Here is an 18,259-nt window from a genome sequence, read left to right on the forward strand (position 1 = left end):
TTTTTTTAAAAAAGGGATTGATAAGATGTTGGTTGAAAAGGGAAAAAGGAAAATTCAAAAGAAAAAACAGTTAAAAAAATTAACTTTGAAAAACTAATGAATCATGGTAAAAAAGCCATGAATTCTATGTGCATTATTCCCCTAGCGCTGGAGTTCCCCCGTTCTCCTTGATGGGTAAACTTGGTCTTGGCTTGCTGGCTGTTCGTGCCAATCTTCTGGGGGAGGGGCCTGTTGCCGTGGTTCCCAAATGTCTTTGCCGGAGGCGGAACTGCCCCGCCCTTGTGAGTCCGGGCTAAGCAAGCTGCTCGGGTTTGCTCTCAGGAGCTTTTGTTCCCTGCAAGCTCTCGGCACAGCTTTGGAGGACCAGGGTGAAAATGGTGGCCTCCCTATCTCCACCCGGAGGAGCCGAGAACTCAGGGCCCCACTCCTCAGTGCGCCCCCAGAGAAAAGCAGTCACTCCCGTCTCCCCGGTCTCTGGCCGCACTCCGTGCTCACCCAGCCTGTGACCGAGCGTTTCTTCTCTGGCACCCGACCCCGTGTGGAGTCTCCAAACCCAGCAGATCCCTGCAGTGCTGTCCCGCACCACTCCTCCTGGGGAAGGAAGGGGAGTCTCCGCTTGTTGGGTCCCTGCTGCAGGAGCAGTGGCCCGACTGGGCTGCGGATCACAGTTTATGGCCACCCCGAGCTGAGAGTCCGCGCCTCGGCTCCGTCTCTGCAGCCGGCTTCCGCGCTCCGATCCCTGGGAGGTCTGCTGCACTCAGGCACCCCTAGTCTTTCTGTGACCCCAAGGGTCCTGAGACCACACTGTCCCGAGAGGGTTCCACCCCCCGCTTAGCCACTGGAGCGACGTCCCTCAGCGGAGCCGACTTCTAAAAGTTCCGATTTTGTGCTCCGCGGCTCTATCACTTGCCAGAAGCGGGTGATGGAGGCCCCCTCCCCCGCCGTCTATCCTCCCAAATATCGCCTCGGATTCACTTCTCCGCACGCCCTACCTTCCAGTAAGTGGTCGCTTCTCTGTTCAGAGAGTTGTTGCTACTCTCTTCTTTGATCTCCCGTTGAGTTCGTAGGTGTTCAGAATGGTTTGATCCCCATTCAGCTGAATTCCTGAGACCAGACGAAATCCAGGTCTCCTACTCCTCCGCCATCTTGCTCTGCCCCTCCAACAGTCCCTTCTTTACAACCATTTCAGATCAGGATTTCAGGTGGAATTCGGGTATAGATATTAAATTGAATCAGGCCCTAGAAGGCTTACAAAGTTGGAAAGTCTGGGCCTCCCCTGGCAGCCAAGATGCTGGGCTGGGAAGGCCAGCCCGACCTGCTTCTAGCAGTGACCATGTGGCCAAGTTCTTCTTCAAGAAGTGGTGACGCCTGGTTCTGGAACTCTCTCTCATTCTGAGCAATTGGGCAGTGCTAACAGATGTTGGGCTGCTTTATTGGATCCCAAGGTGTGGTATAAGGCCTAAAACTCAGGCTCAACATTGTGTGCTCCTAGTATGGACTGAATTTGTCCCCTCCCCCCCACCAAATTCATATGTTGAAGCCCCAACACTCACTGTGACTGCATTTAGAGATGGGATGTTTAAGGAGGTAATTAAGGTTAAATGCAGTCATTAGGGTGGGGTCCTAACCCAACAAGACTGGTGTCCTTATATAAAGAGGAAGAGATACCAGGGGTCTATGTGCACAGAAGAAAAGCCATGTGAGGACACAGTGGGAAGGTGGCCATCTACAAGTTAGGAAGAAAAGTCTCACCAGAACCCAACCCTGCTAGCACTGTGATCTTGGGCTTCCAGCCTCCAGAACCATGAGAAAATAAATTTCTATTGTTTAAACCACCCAGTTGATGGTATTCTGTTTAGACAACCCAATCCCAGCCTCCTTCAGGGACCAGGGGTCACCCAGTCCTCTTGTTACTACGAAGCCTGCTCCCCACAGCCTGGTTGTTGACATTGTTTCTGGTGCCACCCCAATGTGGCCTGCATGAGGTGGTCTCCTTCTCCCCCAGGGTTGTGAGTCTATGGAATCTCATCTGTTCATTGTCAGTTGTTATGTAAGATCTGCCCCATAACTCTGGGTGGGAAACCCTCCTTCCCCAATAGAGTGCGGAGGCAGTAATTAAAACAGGAGGTGGCTCACAGGCCAAGAGATAGAGGTCTGTGTAGGGGTAAGGTGCACCAGCCCCAGGGAAATTCCAGTATTAGTTTCCTCCTGGAGCTGGGGTAGGGAGCACTCACTTGCTCTTGGGGACCCTTTCCCAGGTTTCTCCAAGTTCAGGGAGGCTGTGGGGTTGGCTGTGCTGGCTGAAGGTGCGGCTTGACCACAGCTGGAATGGGCCCCCTTTGGGCCTGGGCACCTGGCAAGGACCAAGCCTCTGGCTGTGGGGACCTTGACTTTGGATTCGGAGGCTCCAGTGAGTAAGCAGGGTGCTTAGAGTGGTTGATGTGCAGAGGTTGTCCCAGCTTGGGTCCTTCCTGGGACTTCTCTGGGTCAGGACAAGTTTTTTTGACCAGATTCTGTGCCTTCTATTAGGCCATAGGCCTGAATTCCTCTAGCCTGTGGGAGAAAGCTCTTGGAAATGGGTGGAAGAGGGGAGGAGGTAGACCCAGTAAGATTTATCTCTGGTGAGTCAGAGAATTAAACTGACTCTGTGGCAGGGGTCCATGACACAGGAGGTTCTGGAACTCGAAGTTAGCTGAGACATAATTCCTTATTCTGGTGGGGACCCTAGAATCTGGCTGGCAACTCTGGAGGTGTTGGGAAACATCAGGGCCCCTAGACACAGTTGAGCCCAGGTATGAGTTCCGGGACAAATGGCCTCAATTCTGAAATTTTCCATCTTAACCAGGAGCTCCCACAGCAACCTACAGGAGGTGCCAATCACCCACCTTGGGTTCTGCATATTCTAGGTCTTTTCAACCCTGAGAGAAACTGGAGGCATGGGATTTTAGATTGATTTCAACAAAATTTGATAAGTCCAGAAATTGTCCAAAAACACAAGTCTTTCTGCTCAGAAGAGGAGGGCAGAGCTTGACTATGCCTTCTTGGTCCTGCCTACTCTGCCTCTGCCCAGCTCTCCAGCCTGGCCACCACGTGTGCCCCCGAATTCTCTCTCCACAGCCACCTGACCTGAGACTCCCAGATTCACCATGTTCCCTCTTCCTGAGCCCTTTGTGGACATTGTTCCCTTTGCCTGGAAAGTTCTTTCCTTCATTGTTCTCTGACTCATCCCTTTCTATCTCAGTTTCAATGTCCCTTGCACGGGAAGCCTTCCAGGCTATACCACAGGCCAGATCCTCCTCTCATCTCCTCCCTGTCACCGGCTCTCTCTCCAGCACTGCATTTATCGCAGCTGCAACCGTTTTAAGATGCCTGTCTCCCCCACGCCCTTAGGAGCTGCACAGAGTAATGGCTGCTGCTTTTTCCTCACCGCCTAATTGCCCACACCTAACCAGCCTGTGGAAGGTTGCTCAGCAAGCATCCGTTGAATGGGTGAAAGACAAAACAGAGGTTCTTAAGGACACACAAAATGGGTAGTGTAGGCAGGGGTGAGCATTTAGAGTGAAAGGGATTATAATTAGAACTTGTCTCTCTCTTAGATCCTTTTTAAAAATAATTGTTGGTTTCTCTTCCGGATGATGCAGTGATACATATTAATGTTTTTCAATGTGTGCATCTCAGTTGGAGGAACTGGAGGCTCAGAGGATGCCACAGGGACAAAGACTGTGAAACAAGGGACGAAGGAGACTTCACAGCCCTGTTCCCTAGGGCGGGAGACCCCATGCAGTTCTGAGCTAAAAGTTGGCTGGCTACATAGGGCTTGCCTTTGCCTGGGTAGTTCTCAGCAGGCTCATGGGGATGGCCCAGGAGCGTCAAGTCCAACTCGCTCCTCTGTGGCCCTGGACACATTATGAGACCCCTGCGTTTCTCCTTTTCCTAGTTTATCAAATGGAAATCAATAGTAGGGCCTACTTCATTGGGTCATATGGAGTTTTAAATGAGATTTTATAGCACACATGGTGTTTAACAGCACATGTAATCTGTCTTCAGTAAGTACCTTTATTACGTTAATCACTATCCAAAGGTTCATCGAAGCAGGCTCCCGGCCCCCCTCTCTTGCTGTGGACCATAACCAATAGAGTCACAATCGTGAAGAGACCTAATTCTCCTTATCAGTGCAACGTGTTCCTTTTCCTGGTAATTGTGTGAAATTTCATGATTTAGGCAGGAGAAATGAACCCATTAAAACACTTTGAGGCTACTTCTACCACAAAGCATAAGCATTACCGAATGGAGAGGCTTTACTTGATTTTACCATTCATTTAGACAGAAAAAGTTCTTGAAGATTTTCAATTTGAAACTATGCCTAAGTAATGTGTTTTCTGCCTGAAAAATGGCTTATGTTGAAGAAGAAGAAAGGCATAGAGTTTGCAGATGAAAGGCATGGGATCCACATGGCCCTCGTTTGCTAGCTTCCTGGGCTCAGTTCTTGTAAAGTGGGAAAACAGCTTTGTGCTTCCAAGCCAGTGTTCTGTAGATTATAGTAGGAGGATGTTCCCTGGAGCCCCTCCAGCCATCATCGGCTTTGCCGTTATTAACACTCTCATGATTTCACTCTCTCAAAGAAACAGATTTCTCAAAAGTTCCAACTTTAGGGCATCAGCAAGTTAGAAATGGGATCTCTGGTTTAAATCAAACAGTCCCTAGCCTATATACTAAGAGGAAGATGAGGACCTTCTTCAGGAGCTTCTAATACTTTTTCTTCTAATGAACGAAGATATTCCCTTTTGCACTACTCACATTAAGGCTTACTGAGGCAAGGTAAGAGAACAAGCCTTTTTTTCCCTAGTAATCTCCAGCAATTTTCCCCGGTGCTCCACTGCTTGGTCGCTCCATACTGCCATTATCCAGATGTGCAATGGTTCTGTCGTTTAACTGTCCCTCTGGGCAAGATTGTTTGAAGGTGGGGATTTTGCAAACTTCTGCTTTTGGAAGTTACTTGTTGGCACCTACCAAACAAACACATGGAAAGAAAACGGACTCTGGAATGCTCTTTAGTGAGGATAGTTGGGGACTTGACCCAGAACAAAGCAATATGAAATTATTTGTTTGTTTTCTGAGAGGATGGGGTAGGGACTTCGTTCTAGTCACTGAGAGCCTCTGCGCCAGTGCAGAATGAAGAGACACTGTGTTCCTTTCAACCATGGTCAGCATTGCTAGGATTAGAAAATGAAACCCCTCTGTGCCGTTCCCGAATCTTGAACAAGATGACCTAAGCAAACACAGTCACAGGAGAGCATATCCTCAGTCCTCTGGGACACATGGCCCTCAGTTCATGCCTCAGATTTGGTGTTTCTATTATTGCGTCCACTGACTTGTGATGCTGTCAGGGACTCTGCCTCTCCCACCAGACGTTGAGCTCCCCCAAGACGGTCATTATGCACATCCTGTCATTTTGTTTCCCAGCACAGAGAAAGACACTTATCACTCTGATGCAATAACAAAATGAATGAATGAATGAATGAGTGCATTTTATACCTGCAGACAAAGGTATTTCTGTCTCACCAAGTCATTGTCTTATGAGGAAAGAAAGCAAATGAGAAGGAGACCAGTAAGAAGTCCTGTGTGCAGGATTGCTTCCTGTGCCTTCTGACCTTCAGTTATGAAGCATGACCTTTACTGCTTGTTGAGCATGGACTGCTTTTAAAGGATATCCTTCCACCACCCTCCCAGAAGGAAGGGAGATTGGATGGTTCTCAAAGCCAACCACTTTCAGGGGTTTCTCAGAGTGCTCTGAAATAACAAGACAGTAAGGGAAGGTAGCAGCAGTGGGGAATTTCAAAGTAGTTCTGGATGGAGGCTGGGTCCATTTTGGCTGATGGGGTAGGAAAAAGTCTTAGCAGAAGTAGCTGATTTATTGAAAGTCAACTGAATGTGAAAGAAGACAGGATAACCAAGCAAATACTCTTCCCTCAAGTTCTCCCTACACCCCCATACAAATGTGTGCACCTGTGTGTACCTATGTGTATCTGTGCATGCACACGAGCACACACACACACATACACACACAAATATAAACATATCATGCCCTTTGGGAAGTAGATCATGTAGACACAGGTATCGAATGGAAAGCCACTTCTTCAGAAGAGGCTAATACATTAAAAGCCCAAGATAACATAGCCAAGGGTGACAGGAATTTGGATATAATAAAGTCAACATCGAATATTTTCATGGAGGGGCAGACTGGGAGGAGATGGAAAAGCTGGCCGGACAAACTTCAGGTAATCCTGATTTAGAAAGTGAGGAGGCAGAGGATAGGTCCCTGGGCCTCAACTTTCTCCAAAAGGGCCAACAAAATGGCATGAATTAGGAGAATCCTGGAATCTGCCTCTGTCTTGAAGGTCCCACCAAAAGTCCCAGGACCCCAAATCGTCATTGATATTGAAACCAGAGCAGACAGCTGCCATCAGTGGTGTCAAATCAGAGCCTGGGCTGGGACAGACTGCACAGTGCCATGGACCCGAGGCTCACCTGTTTGCAACATCTGACTTTGCAACATCTCAGTCTTGTACTTTCGGAACTTGGATTTCTCAGCCTCCATTTTATGGTTTCATGTCAGGGTTTTATTAGAGTGATTCTCTATGGGATAATGATGATCCTTTGCATATCTAAAATGCCTTGTAGTTGATCAAAGTGCTTGCCTTTGCTCTAGCTCATTGCAAGAATACTGACAGACATAAAGGGCTCATTACTTCCATCTTATAGGCAAGAAAACTGTGGTTTAGAGAAATCACAGAGAGAAGGGAGTGGCCAGCTGTGCTTCAGCTGCTTCATGGCCCTGAGCATTCTATCCTTCTCCTCTTTGTTGATCTGAGGTGTATTTGCAATATGAAAAGGCTCTGTGTCAGGGGTTTCAAGGCCCCCTGGCTCCACTGCTGTCTTCCTCCACTTTCCAAGCAATAGTTCCAGGATGTGATCATGTCACTCCTGCTGAAGACCTTCAGTGGTTGCCCATGGCTGCTGTCATGGAACTTTGAGCCTGATGATTTCTCTGTCTTTCCTCCCTCTTTGCAGTTGTATCAGCACAAAGAGTTGGGTCTGCTCTCTTCTGGGCCCTTGTCCCTCTGCAGGCTGCAGCCACATTCTCATTGTCACACCCCAGATCCAGGCTTTTCAAAATGAGGTTCACTTACCTGGTTAAGCCAGGGATACCAGGAGCTACAGAATAAACCTGAACATTCTCCTGAGACATTTTAAAGCATCACTGTTACTCAACAAGTAATTAAAAAATTCCTTCTGTATCAAAATGCAAAAGATATATTATGGAACAGAATGCAAAAATCACCTAAATTTGGGGGTGCCTGAGTGGCTTAGTCGTTGGGCATCTGCCTTCGGCTCAGGTCATGATCCTGGGATCCCAGGATCGAGCTCCGCATCGGGCTCCCTGCTCAGCGGGAAGCCTGCTTCTCCCTCTCCTACTCCCCCCACTTGTGTTCCCTCTCTCGCTGTGTCTCTCGCTGTCGAATAGATAAGTAAAATCTTAAAAAAAAAAGTCACCTGAATTTTAAAGAAAACCTGAGGCTTTAGAGACCCCCATAATTGTGGAGCCCTTTGCTCACAGACCCCAGGGCCCATCTCTTAGTTAGCTCCCCTGAGCCACTGTGGGCACCCTGGGGGAAACAGGCAACAGCTTCTCTTCCTTTCCCTGCCTTTCAGCACCTGGCCTTGGGCTGGAATGTGCTGGGTTTTCAAGGCTCCTTGAGTTCACACAAAGACTGGCCCCATGCATAGAGCATCCCAACAGGCTTATGCTGCTCTCAGTGGTTAGGAGACTCCTGGAAGATACCAAGTACTCGGTCAGGTAGAGAGAAGCAGCCAGAGGGAGTACAGAGCACTGAAACTGACTTCAGGATGCTCCTGCAGGGCATTTCTAACGCAGCCACTGAACAGCTGGAGAGCTGACTATAGACCTTATTTCCCCATCTTTGAATGAGGGACTTCTCTTGATGATCCACCTGGTCACATCCACTGTTTCATTTTGCAGGGCTTGGTGAGCTCCTTTGTGACCCCAGAGTGCTGGGATGCAGGCTGGACACCGACTCAGTCCTGACCCTCCATCACCCTCCCTCCACCCAGATGCTGTTACCTAGCCTTTGAGATTCTGCCAGGATTGGCTCCTCCATCCCCACAGCTCCTGGTCCCTGCAGGCCCTTCACTTCTCCCTCCTGGACCATCACAACAGTCTCTCACTGGGCCCCCCTGGCTCTGCTGCTGTCTTCCTCCACTTTCCAAGCAATAGTTCCAGGATGTGATCCTGTCACTCCTGCTGAAGACCTTCAGTGGCTGCCCATGGCTGCTTCAGGGGCCTTTTGGGGTCCTAAAGGATGGGTCCCCTGGGGGCTTTCCCCGACACTCTGGCCCAGCTTTATCTCTCACCTGCCCACCTCCATCATAGCACTTGCTGTCGTGAGGCAATCATCTGTTTACGTCCCTGTCTCTTCCTCCAGACCAGCAGTCAGCAAACATTTTCTCTTAAAGGCCAGATAGTAAGTATTTTCAGATTTGTTGGCCATGTGCTCTCTGTTACAGCTACTCAACCTGCCTTTATAACACAAAGCAACCATGGACAATCGGTTAACAAATGGACAAGGCTGTGTTCCAATAAAGCTTTATTTATAAAAGCAGGAATGGGCTGGATTTAGCTCCCAGGTTGTAGTTCGTGGTCCCCAGCACACTGTCTTATACATGTTAATGTTTCACAAAACATGTTTGAATGAATGTATGGCCTGGAAGCATGCATGGAGGGGACAGAAGGGCACATGTTTTTCCTGTGGATCCAAGTCTAACACTAGAGCACCGTGAGCGGCCTCAGCCTGTGGGATTTGACTCTGTGCTGCCATACCAGAGCTTCTGCTTCCAGCGTTGGATCTCAGGAGGAGAAACCCCAGGCTTCATGGATTAGCATTTGGTAAGCTGTAGAGTGAGATCCCTGGTTCACTAGTGCACAGGGACAGGAAAGCCCCCAAAGGACCCAGCCATAGAGGGAGGGAAACCACTTGTCAGCTCCCAGTACTGAGCAAAAACCCCATGGGGCCAGGCTCCCTCAAAAATATCCATCAGCTATGACTGCTCTGGGCCCAGAGCCTCATGGCAGCCATTGGGAGGGTGAGGGTATCCAAAGACTCCCAGAAAGCTCCAACTAGTTGTGAGGCAAGAAACCTTATCTTCTCTCTCACCCTTCAAAGCTGTTTCTGTGGCTCTCCTGCCTCTGGGATGTCTTGGGGCCTATCCAAGCACTCCTCATTTGGAGGAAGAAAGAACTTTCTTGACACGTGGTAGACCTTTTGTCTGAAGTCATTCTACCACCTGGTGGCAATATCTGGGAATTACATCCCCATTATGGCCAATCCCAGAGAAGCCCTTTTGACTGGGTAGCCCTACCTCCAAAGCCCTTTCCAGCAACCTGATAGGACTCCGTTCATTCTGCAAACTCATGGAGCTCTATTTTGTAAAGACATCCATTAGCATCAGTGATGCTCTTTTCCCATGTAGCGGCATGGCTCTGTCCCTCACTTCCTCTAGGTCTGAGCTCTCAGTGAGTTCCTCCCTAATAACTGCTATAAAGGAACTCCATCCTCCTCCCCACTCAAAAGCTTCCTACCCTCTCCCCCTTGTTTCCTTTCCTTCACTGTGCTGTCACCACCTGTCATTTCCAGTAACATTGTTGGTTTGTTTATTGTGCCCGTCCCCGCACTAGAATGTGGGCTTTCTGAGGGTGTGCTGTCTAGTTCCAGTTTCTATCTCTGTGGCTAGAACAGTGCTGGCACACAGAGGCTCCCAGTAAATGTTTAAATGAATGAGTAGACAGTACCAAATACACACCAGCCTATGATTTTGCTTTCTTTAAACACTTGATCTCAGTTTTGTGAACTGCATTTCGTTATGTGCCATCTTGTACATAACATTAAGTACGTAATCTCATATTCCCTCCTGGATTGCAAATTCTGGAGAGGATTATGTTTGCATTTTCTAACTGAAACCAAAGCTCAATAAATAAATATTTTTTTTACTATGAATACAATAATGTTACTATCATTAATAGTCCCTCACATTTATAATCTGTTTCATAGTTTCTACACTTGATCTTCTTGACAATTCTATAAAAGATTAAAAACAGGAATTATGAATCTAATTTTTATAGGAGGAACCTAGGGCTCCTCATACTAAGGTTAAATGACTTGTCCAAGATCACACAACTCCTGAGTGAATGTGCCGGAACTTCCGAATCCAGACTGAGCATCCTGTTATCTGCTTTTCTTGATTAGCAACCAAATGGGGAGACTGCCTGTCAGATGAGGTTGTTGGGAAAATGTGACATCACAGTGTGGGCAGAGGGGCTCTGTACAAAGACCCTGTGATCTGCAGAAAAGCTGATTCTCCAGCATTCCTTGCCCCTGCTGTATTAATCTGCTGAGATAACAAAGTGCCTGAGACTGGGTGGCTTAAACAACAGACATTTATTTTCTCACAGTCCCGGAGGTTCAAAATCTAAGCTCAAGGTGTCAGCAGGTTTGGTTTCTCCTGAGGCTGCTCTCCTTGGCCTGCAGATGGCCACCTTCTCATGTGGCCTTTCCTTTGTGTGTGTTTATGTCTTGATTTCTTTTTTTTAATAAGAACACCAGTTATATTGGGTTGGAGCCCACCCTAATGACTTCATTTTACATTAATTTCCTCTTTAAAAGCCCTATCTCCAAATAGAGGCACAGTCTGAGTCCCTGGGAGTTAGAACTTCAAAGTAGGAGGTTGAGGGAACACAATTCAGCCTGTAATACTCCACCCCCTGCACTTGCCTCCATGAGACAAATGCCACCTTCTTTCCCCACAGGCCTGCGCTCTCCTTGGAGAGCCCCTGGATACTTTCCTGCATGTTCAGAAATTGCCAGCTGGTTGGCTGATTATTGGCATGTGGAAGGACAAGGTCCCAGGCCACCAGTGACTGAAAGGATGGAAAACCCTAGAAGCCATAGAGACCCCTGCAGGAAAAGCAGCTGTTGTAAACTATGACCACTTTATTAACATCCCAAGTAACAGGGGATTTCCTTCTAAGAAGAACGCCCTAGGGCCAACACCTAGAAGAATGTTCTGTGCACATGGACAGAGGAGGCAAGCACGCAGAGTTCAATTTCAGAGACCTAAGAAACTCTCCTAATGTGTCCCAATTAACTGCCCCCTGAAATTTGTTCAGCTCATGTTGGAGAAAACCTCTTCGTGACCCTAGACCTCAATTTCTTAACCTATAAAATAAGGGACTTGGACTAGATCCCACAGTAAGATTTAAAAGGAGGGTTTGTGTCCCAGCTCCAATACCAGTTAGCTGTGTGACCTTGGTCGAGTCACTTAACTTTTCTGCAACTCAGTAGCTACCTCTCATAAATAAAGAGTAGGATCAGGTAATCTATAATTCAGTGCCATCTCTGAAATTCTCTGTTTTAAAATTTTTTTCAAGCAGATATAAACTTACAGAAAAGTAGGAAGTACTGTTATGTAACAAAACCTTTTCCTCCTGATCATTTGAGAGTAAGTTGCTGACCTGATTCCGCATTAGTGTGTGTTTCTACAAATAAAGACATCTACCTATATAACCACAACACAACCATCAGCACCAGGGAACTGACACTGATGCATAGTTGTCATCATACTCTTCAGACCCCCATTGACATTTTCCAATTGGCCCAAGAAGGTCTTTCAAAGCAAAGGGATCCTTTCAGAATGATGTGCTGCTTTAGGTGGTCACTTCAATTTAGTCCTCTTCAGCTTGGGACGATTCCTCCATTTTTCCTTTTATTTTCATGACCTTGATGCTGTGGAAGATTGTGGTCCAGTGACTTTGTAGAATGTTCTTCAGTGCCAGGCCCCCTTTACAGGGATACCTCACTTGGACTCTGGCTTCCCACATTACTCATCTTGCTGCATATTGCCCCATCCAGGCTCTGATTCTCATTCTGGGCCACCCCTCCATGAGGATGTCCTCCTCACCTGGCTTGGGCTCAACCAACCCTTGCCAGGCCACCTTTCCTTGTGGACATTCTCCTCAGTGCTGTCACACAGCTCTGAGACTGTGGCTCTCCTGTCCCTGAACTGAGGACATAATAGATACTCGACCACACATCATGGCTTTAGGACTGAATAGTTCTGTGTGAAAGGGAAGGGGAAGGAAGGTGGGACTAAAGCTGATGACTTTCGTCCTGAGTGTGTCCTCTGAGTATAGATGATGCCTGCTAAGTGGGAGTCAATAAGAAGGAAGAGAAGGACCAGGAGGCCCCAGGATTTAGAGAGAGGCAGTAGTGGGGTCAAGAAAAGAAAAACAAGGAACCTAAGGGCACTGAAACAGGTTTTGCACATTCTAGAGCTCAGAAAGATTGGGTCCACATAAAGAACCCCACAAGAGCAGGATGGGAATGGGGTCTCATTTTGGAAGGTTATCTCATGTGGGCATTTGTTCCCAGGCAAGTGCCAGAATGGTGCAAATTGTAAAAGTATAAACAGGAGATGTGATAGGGAGCTGGGGATGCACAGCTTGGAGAAGTCAATGGTGTTCTGCAAAGCCAGAAGCATGGTCTTCACGCATGCACACAATGTCCACATGGCCCCCAAGGAGCTGCACCAAGTTCATGTGCAAAAGAGCTACAGGGAGGCTGATGTAGCTCAGCATGGGACTTTGTTCAAAGCTATGCAAAGCTGAGAAGGGCTGTCTACCGGTGGTGAGCTTCCTGTCATTTGCGGCATTCAAGTTGAATAACTACTTGCTGGGGTTGATATAGAGAACTTCAAGAGGACTCAAGTCCAGGCCAGGGAAGGGGTGTAAGGAGGAGAGAGAACTCAATAAGGGCCCATCCCAATCTGAGGTTTTGTCATTCAGCTTGCCCTATGAAAGGCGCTTGGTTCTACTGACTGTTAACTATGTGCCAGGCTTTGCCATCCCTTCATCTGCATCATTATATCCTGGCATTGGCCTTATGCAATCCTTGTGACAATTCTCCCCATTTTACAGGCCAGGAATGTGGGGTTTAGATGCTCAAGTTCTTGGGGTTAAGTGCTGAGTCTTGGCCACTGTGATTCTGGACCTGACCCCAGTGCTCAGGTCCACCCTCCACCCTGCCCTCAATGTTCTCAAGGCCAACTCAGGACAAAGGAGACCAGTCCTGCCTGCTCCCCTGGGTGTGGGTCACACTGAGGCTGGCTCTGCTCTCCACATCTGTGCCAGCAGCTGCTCACACAGCATCTGAGCCCCTGGGTGATCTGGGGACAAGGCTTTGGAAGGATGCTCCAAAGGGAGGGGCGGCCCATTCACACACGCAAGCAGAGAGAGATGAGCCAGGAACCAAAGATAGAAAGTGCCTCTTATTGGGCCTGTTCTGATGTAAAAATGCAGAACTCAGAATTAAACAAGCATTTTGCATTGCAGAGCAATAGTGCCTAATTAAGCTATTCTGGGGCCTGGGGGCACTTAGGAATTTTGTGAGTTTTTATTGCTCAAGACAATGAATAATACATAAGTCTGTACAGTCTCAATTCAAATGATGACTCATCAGTCACATCGAAGGCTTCGTTCCAACCCTATCCATATTCTGATGTGATCTTCCTACACTTCAGAAAGCTTAGGCTTGGCAGCTGGGGCCCCCTACTTCTTGGTGATTAAAGTTTGGCTCTTTTAGGGAAACACTTTTCCAAAGGTGAAACATGGACCATTGCTGGTCAGCAAACTGCTTGTTCCTGGTCCATGGAGAGATACGTACAGAAATGGAGAGTAAATGCTTAGAAGCGTTTATAACAATTTAACAGAGTGACTTTGTGTGGGTAGAATCTAATAATAAAAGTTTGGGTTTGCATTTTATATGTTCATTTTTTAATTCACTTTTCTAGTAATTCAATTTTATTATGCTTTATGAAAATATTGGTTTAATAAATTAGCAATTTAAAATAAAAAACAAGAGCCCTCTTCTCCCACAAATGGTCTGAGAAGTGCAGGTCCAGGCCATGGTCGTTCCTGCTCATCACAGAGTCTGCAGAGCACACAGTCAGCTTCATGACCCTCAGGCCTAGTTAGTGCAGAGCACCAGGCCCAGTTCAAGAGCAAATCACCAAGTTCAAGCACTTGGGGAAGAGGAGCATGCCCTGCATTCGCTGCAGGGTTGTCGACGCTGAGCTCCAGCTGTGTGGTCCCTTAGCTCAAGACCACAGCTGACCTTCCTGGAGTCATAGTACCCTCCTGGGGCTTGTAGACCAGTGACTGAATCAGGACATCAAAGTTCATACCCCGACTTTGCCAGGAAGTAGCTGGGTGACCTTGGCCAAGTTTCTTCTCCCTTTGAGTTTTAGGTTTCTTGTTTGTAAAATGAAAAAAATTTTCATTTCAATGGCCCTTCCACTGCTTTCATTCTATGACTCCAACATCCCCTGGGAACCACTAAAATGCTCATTTTAAAACAAGAAAATCGAGGCCGTATCTCTAACCAAGTTCTCATAGCACATTGAAAGCAATTTCTTAATCTAGACCCAGAAGAATCACTGATATCCAACACTCATATTTTCTTACACATCTATCAAGGTTTAGTTTAATATAATGAGCTGCACATATCTGAAGAGTATATTGTGTTGAGTTTTGACATGTGCATTCGCCTGTGAAGCTATCATCTAAACCAAAATATAGTTGACCCCTGAACAATACAGGGGTTAGATGCACCAACCTCCAAGCAGTTGAAGCTCTGTGTATAACTTTAACTCCCTCAAAACTTAACTACTAGTAGCCTACTGTTGGAAGCCTTACTGATAACATAAACAGTTGATTAACACATATTATATGTATTATATACTGTATTCTCACTTTAAAGTAGGCTAAAGAAAGGAAAATGTTATTAAAAACCATAAGGAAGAGAAAATACATTTACAGTTCTACACTGTACAAAATCCTCATATAAGTGGACCTGTGTAGTTCAAACCCATATGTTGTTCAAGGACCAACCATATTGATCATTCCCATCACTTCCAAAAGTTGTCTTGTGCCCCTTCAAAATCCTCTTTCCCCTTAAACTCTGGCCCCCAGCCAACCAGCGATCTGCTTTCTGTCACTACAGATGATTGCATTTTATAGAATTTTATATGAATAGAATCATACAGTATGCACTTTTTCTGACTTTTTTTCACCCAACATAATGGTTTTAAGATTTATCCATGTTGCTCCATGCATCAGTCCTTAAAAAATGTATTTATTATTTGAGAGAGAGAGAGAGAGAGCACAGAGGGAGAGTGAAAGGGAGAAGCAGATTTTTGCTGAGCAGAGAGACTGATGGGAGGGGTGGCCCATTCACACACGCAAGCAGAGAGAGATGAGCCAGGAACCAAAGATTCCAGGATCGATCCCAGGACCCGGAGATCATGAGCCAAAGGCAGATGCTTAACCGACTGAGCCACCCAGGCACCCCGCATCAACCCTTTTTACTGCATTGATTGGATATACCATAACATTTTTATCTGTTCAGTAGTTAATGATAAAATGTAGTTGATAAAATTTGGGTTGTTGCCAGTGTTTGCTATTACAAATATTACTATAAACATTCATATGTAAAGTTTTAGTGTGAACATGTACTTTCATTTCTCTTGGATAAATGTGTAGGATTTGAATGGCTGGATCATAAGGTAGGTATATGTTGAACTATTTTATAAATTACCAAGTTGTTTTTTTAGTGGGTTGTACCATTTTACAATTCCATCAGATTTGTATGAGAAGCCCACTTATTCTACACCCTTGTCAACACTCAGTACCACCAGTCTTAAATTTTAACTGTTCTAGTGAATGCATTGTAGTATCTCAGTGTGGTTTTAATTTGCATTTCCCTGATGACTAATCAAGTTGAACATCTTTTCATGTGCCTATAGATCATTTGTAAATCTTTTGTCAAGTGTCTGTTAAATCTTTTCCCCATTTTTAAACTGAGCTCATTTCACTGCAAGAATTCTTTATATATTCTGGATAAAACTCCTTTGTTTGATGTACATGTCGCAAATATTTTCTTCCAGTCCCAACACTTGGTCTTCAGTTTTTTGATTGCATACAATTTCTAGGGCTTTACAATTCTATATAAGGATATCCATGTGCCTGAGTCCTAGCCATGGACCCAGGTGAAGATCATCGGCTCTAAGGTTCCAGGCCTGGCCAAAAGATGGTGAAAGCTGGTGCCAGTAGCAGAAATAGGCCCAGTGAAGGTAGAATAATTTTGTGAGTAGGACAGGTGTGCATAGTTTCAGGTCAACTGAATTTTAGGGGATGACAATAAAGTGGAAAAGTTCAACAGAATATCGACAAATGAGATTCACACTGTCCCTACCGACTGTCCAGAGAAAGTACAGCCAAGAAAACAGGTTTGATGAGGGTTCTAGAGGGGAGGGGGGTGGGAGGATGGGTTAGCCTGGTGATGGGTATTAAAGAGGGCACGTTCTACATGGAGCACTGGGTGTTATATGCAAACAAAGAATCATGGAACACTACATCAAAAACTAATGATGTAATGTATGGTGATTAACATAACATAATAAAGAAATTGTGAAAAAAAAAGAAAACAGGTTTGATAAAGTCATCAAGGAAGACCTGGTGGACTCTGTTGCAAGACATGCAAGCCAAGTTGCCTGAGCTGTGAGGCATTCCTGATTGAGGGCAGGACACTGAATGAGTCCTCTCATGTAGAGTCTGTAGAGGACATGAAAAGAACAAGAGATCAAGGACTGAAGAATGAAGGAGTTAATATTCCCAGCCCCAGAGAGAGGAAGAAGGGAAGACATGGAGGACAGATGGGAGACCAAATTATTGTATTTGGCTTTTGTGATGCTGGCCAGGGAGATGTGTGCATAAGCAGATTTGGACAAAATGAAAGATTTAAATTGATATGCATAACAAGGGCTTGTAGATACCTGGGAAGGAGAAGAGGGTGGGGAAAGATGTTTGCCAACAGAGGAGAAGCAGAAATGGGGAGGAAGACCAGGCAGGCCAAGCACTTGAAGAGGAGGATCAATGAATTTGAGCAGCTGTTATGAAATGTGCATTCGTGGAAGAGATAACTAAAACTAGAGGATTGTTGTAGGTTTTGATGTGTGCATACAGTGTTCTATCTTCTTCATCTGCCTTTCAAGAAACTTTCCAGTAAAGACCTCTAATGCACCTCAAAGTTTTTTGAGTCAGATTTGTATTTATTCTGAATGCAACAGCATGCTGAGGTTGGCCTCAAGGCAGTCCCGTTTTATTCAGGTTACAAAAAGATTTGATGGTGGATAGTGAGTAGCTCTTGGCTCAGGGCAGGGATCTTGTCTGTCTTGTTCTTTGTTTAGGAAATGTTAGCATTTTCTGTGTTCTCATCAAATGATGGTTGAATGTTATTGTAAAAAGCCTGTAGTCATATATTGTATATTGCCTGGGGAATAAGTATAGGAGAACCAGGTATTCCTAAAGAAAGCATTAAACAGTTGGTCTCCAGGTTAGACACCTGCTCCCCATCTTCATCTTTTCTTCTCTGTGTGACCACGTGCCTTTCCTTATGTAGATCATTTTGTCCTCCCACTCTCCACACATTTGCTTATATACCCATTACCCTGCTCACCCCAATAAACCTAGCAGATAGTTCTCAATGTTAACCATGCTCATGGACATGACTGCAGACTGCAAACAGACACCTTAAAACACAAAGACTTCTGGAGTGCTATAGGAATTGGAGTATGTTAGCATACAGTAAGTTCATTGGTCTGAAGAACACCATGTGTGAATTATGGCCAGGAGGGGAGGAAAGGTTCTTACCTTGGGAACTTGTCTTTCTTTCAGATTTGTCTCCCCTAACCTTAGAATGGTTAAATTTGCCATAGAACCCTGGACTTCCCTTAAGTGAGATTTGTCATTCTGTCATTGCTTGTCCAATGCTGGCTTTCCATACCATAATGCAAGCTCCAGGAAGGCATTCACCAAGGCTTATCTTGATCATGGTGATATGCTTATACTCAGGGACACTTTAAATGCTTAATAAATGTGTGTTAACTGAATAGCTATTGACTGATGCCTTCTACGTTCCTGGCAGAAGAACCACAGTCTAGAGAGGAATGAGGAGCCTCCTCCATCTCCCATTGCTCTTCCTGGGATCTAGAAAATGGCTTCTCATCCAATAAAGAGCTGAGGTTCTGCCTCAACATTCTTTTCGAATGTAAAGTCATGAATTTTTACTCT

The 18,259-nt window shown here is 46.0% G+C and overlaps 1 protein-coding gene across 2 annotated transcripts in view; it reads right to left on the reverse strand.

The window, feature by feature from the left end:
• The window catches only part of PRSS55 (serine protease 55), an 88,235-nt gene that overhangs the window by 25,069 nt on the left and 44,907 nt on the right, over positions 1 to 18,259 (reverse strand). Inside the window, exon 6 of one of the 2 annotated variants that reach the window (XM_073891238.1) lies at positions 8,941 to 8,970. The exons of the other annotated variant lie outside the window; for it this stretch is intronic. Coding sequence (XP_073747339.1) covers positions 8,956 to 8,970 — 15 coding nt within the window. The 3' untranslated portion in view covers positions 8,941 to 8,955. Of the gene's footprint in view, positions 1 to 8,940; positions 8,971 to 18,259 lie in introns of those variants that run through there. 2 annotated transcript variants of the gene reach the window in all.

Source organism: Callorhinus ursinus, unplaced genomic scaffold (genome assembly GCF_003265705.2).
Source record: "Callorhinus ursinus isolate GAN/ISIS: 27379988/994484 unplaced genomic scaffold, GSC_fseal_2.0 scaffold4, whole genome shotgun sequence".
Lineage (NCBI taxonomy): Eukaryota > Metazoa > Chordata > Mammalia > Carnivora > Otariidae > Callorhinus > Callorhinus ursinus.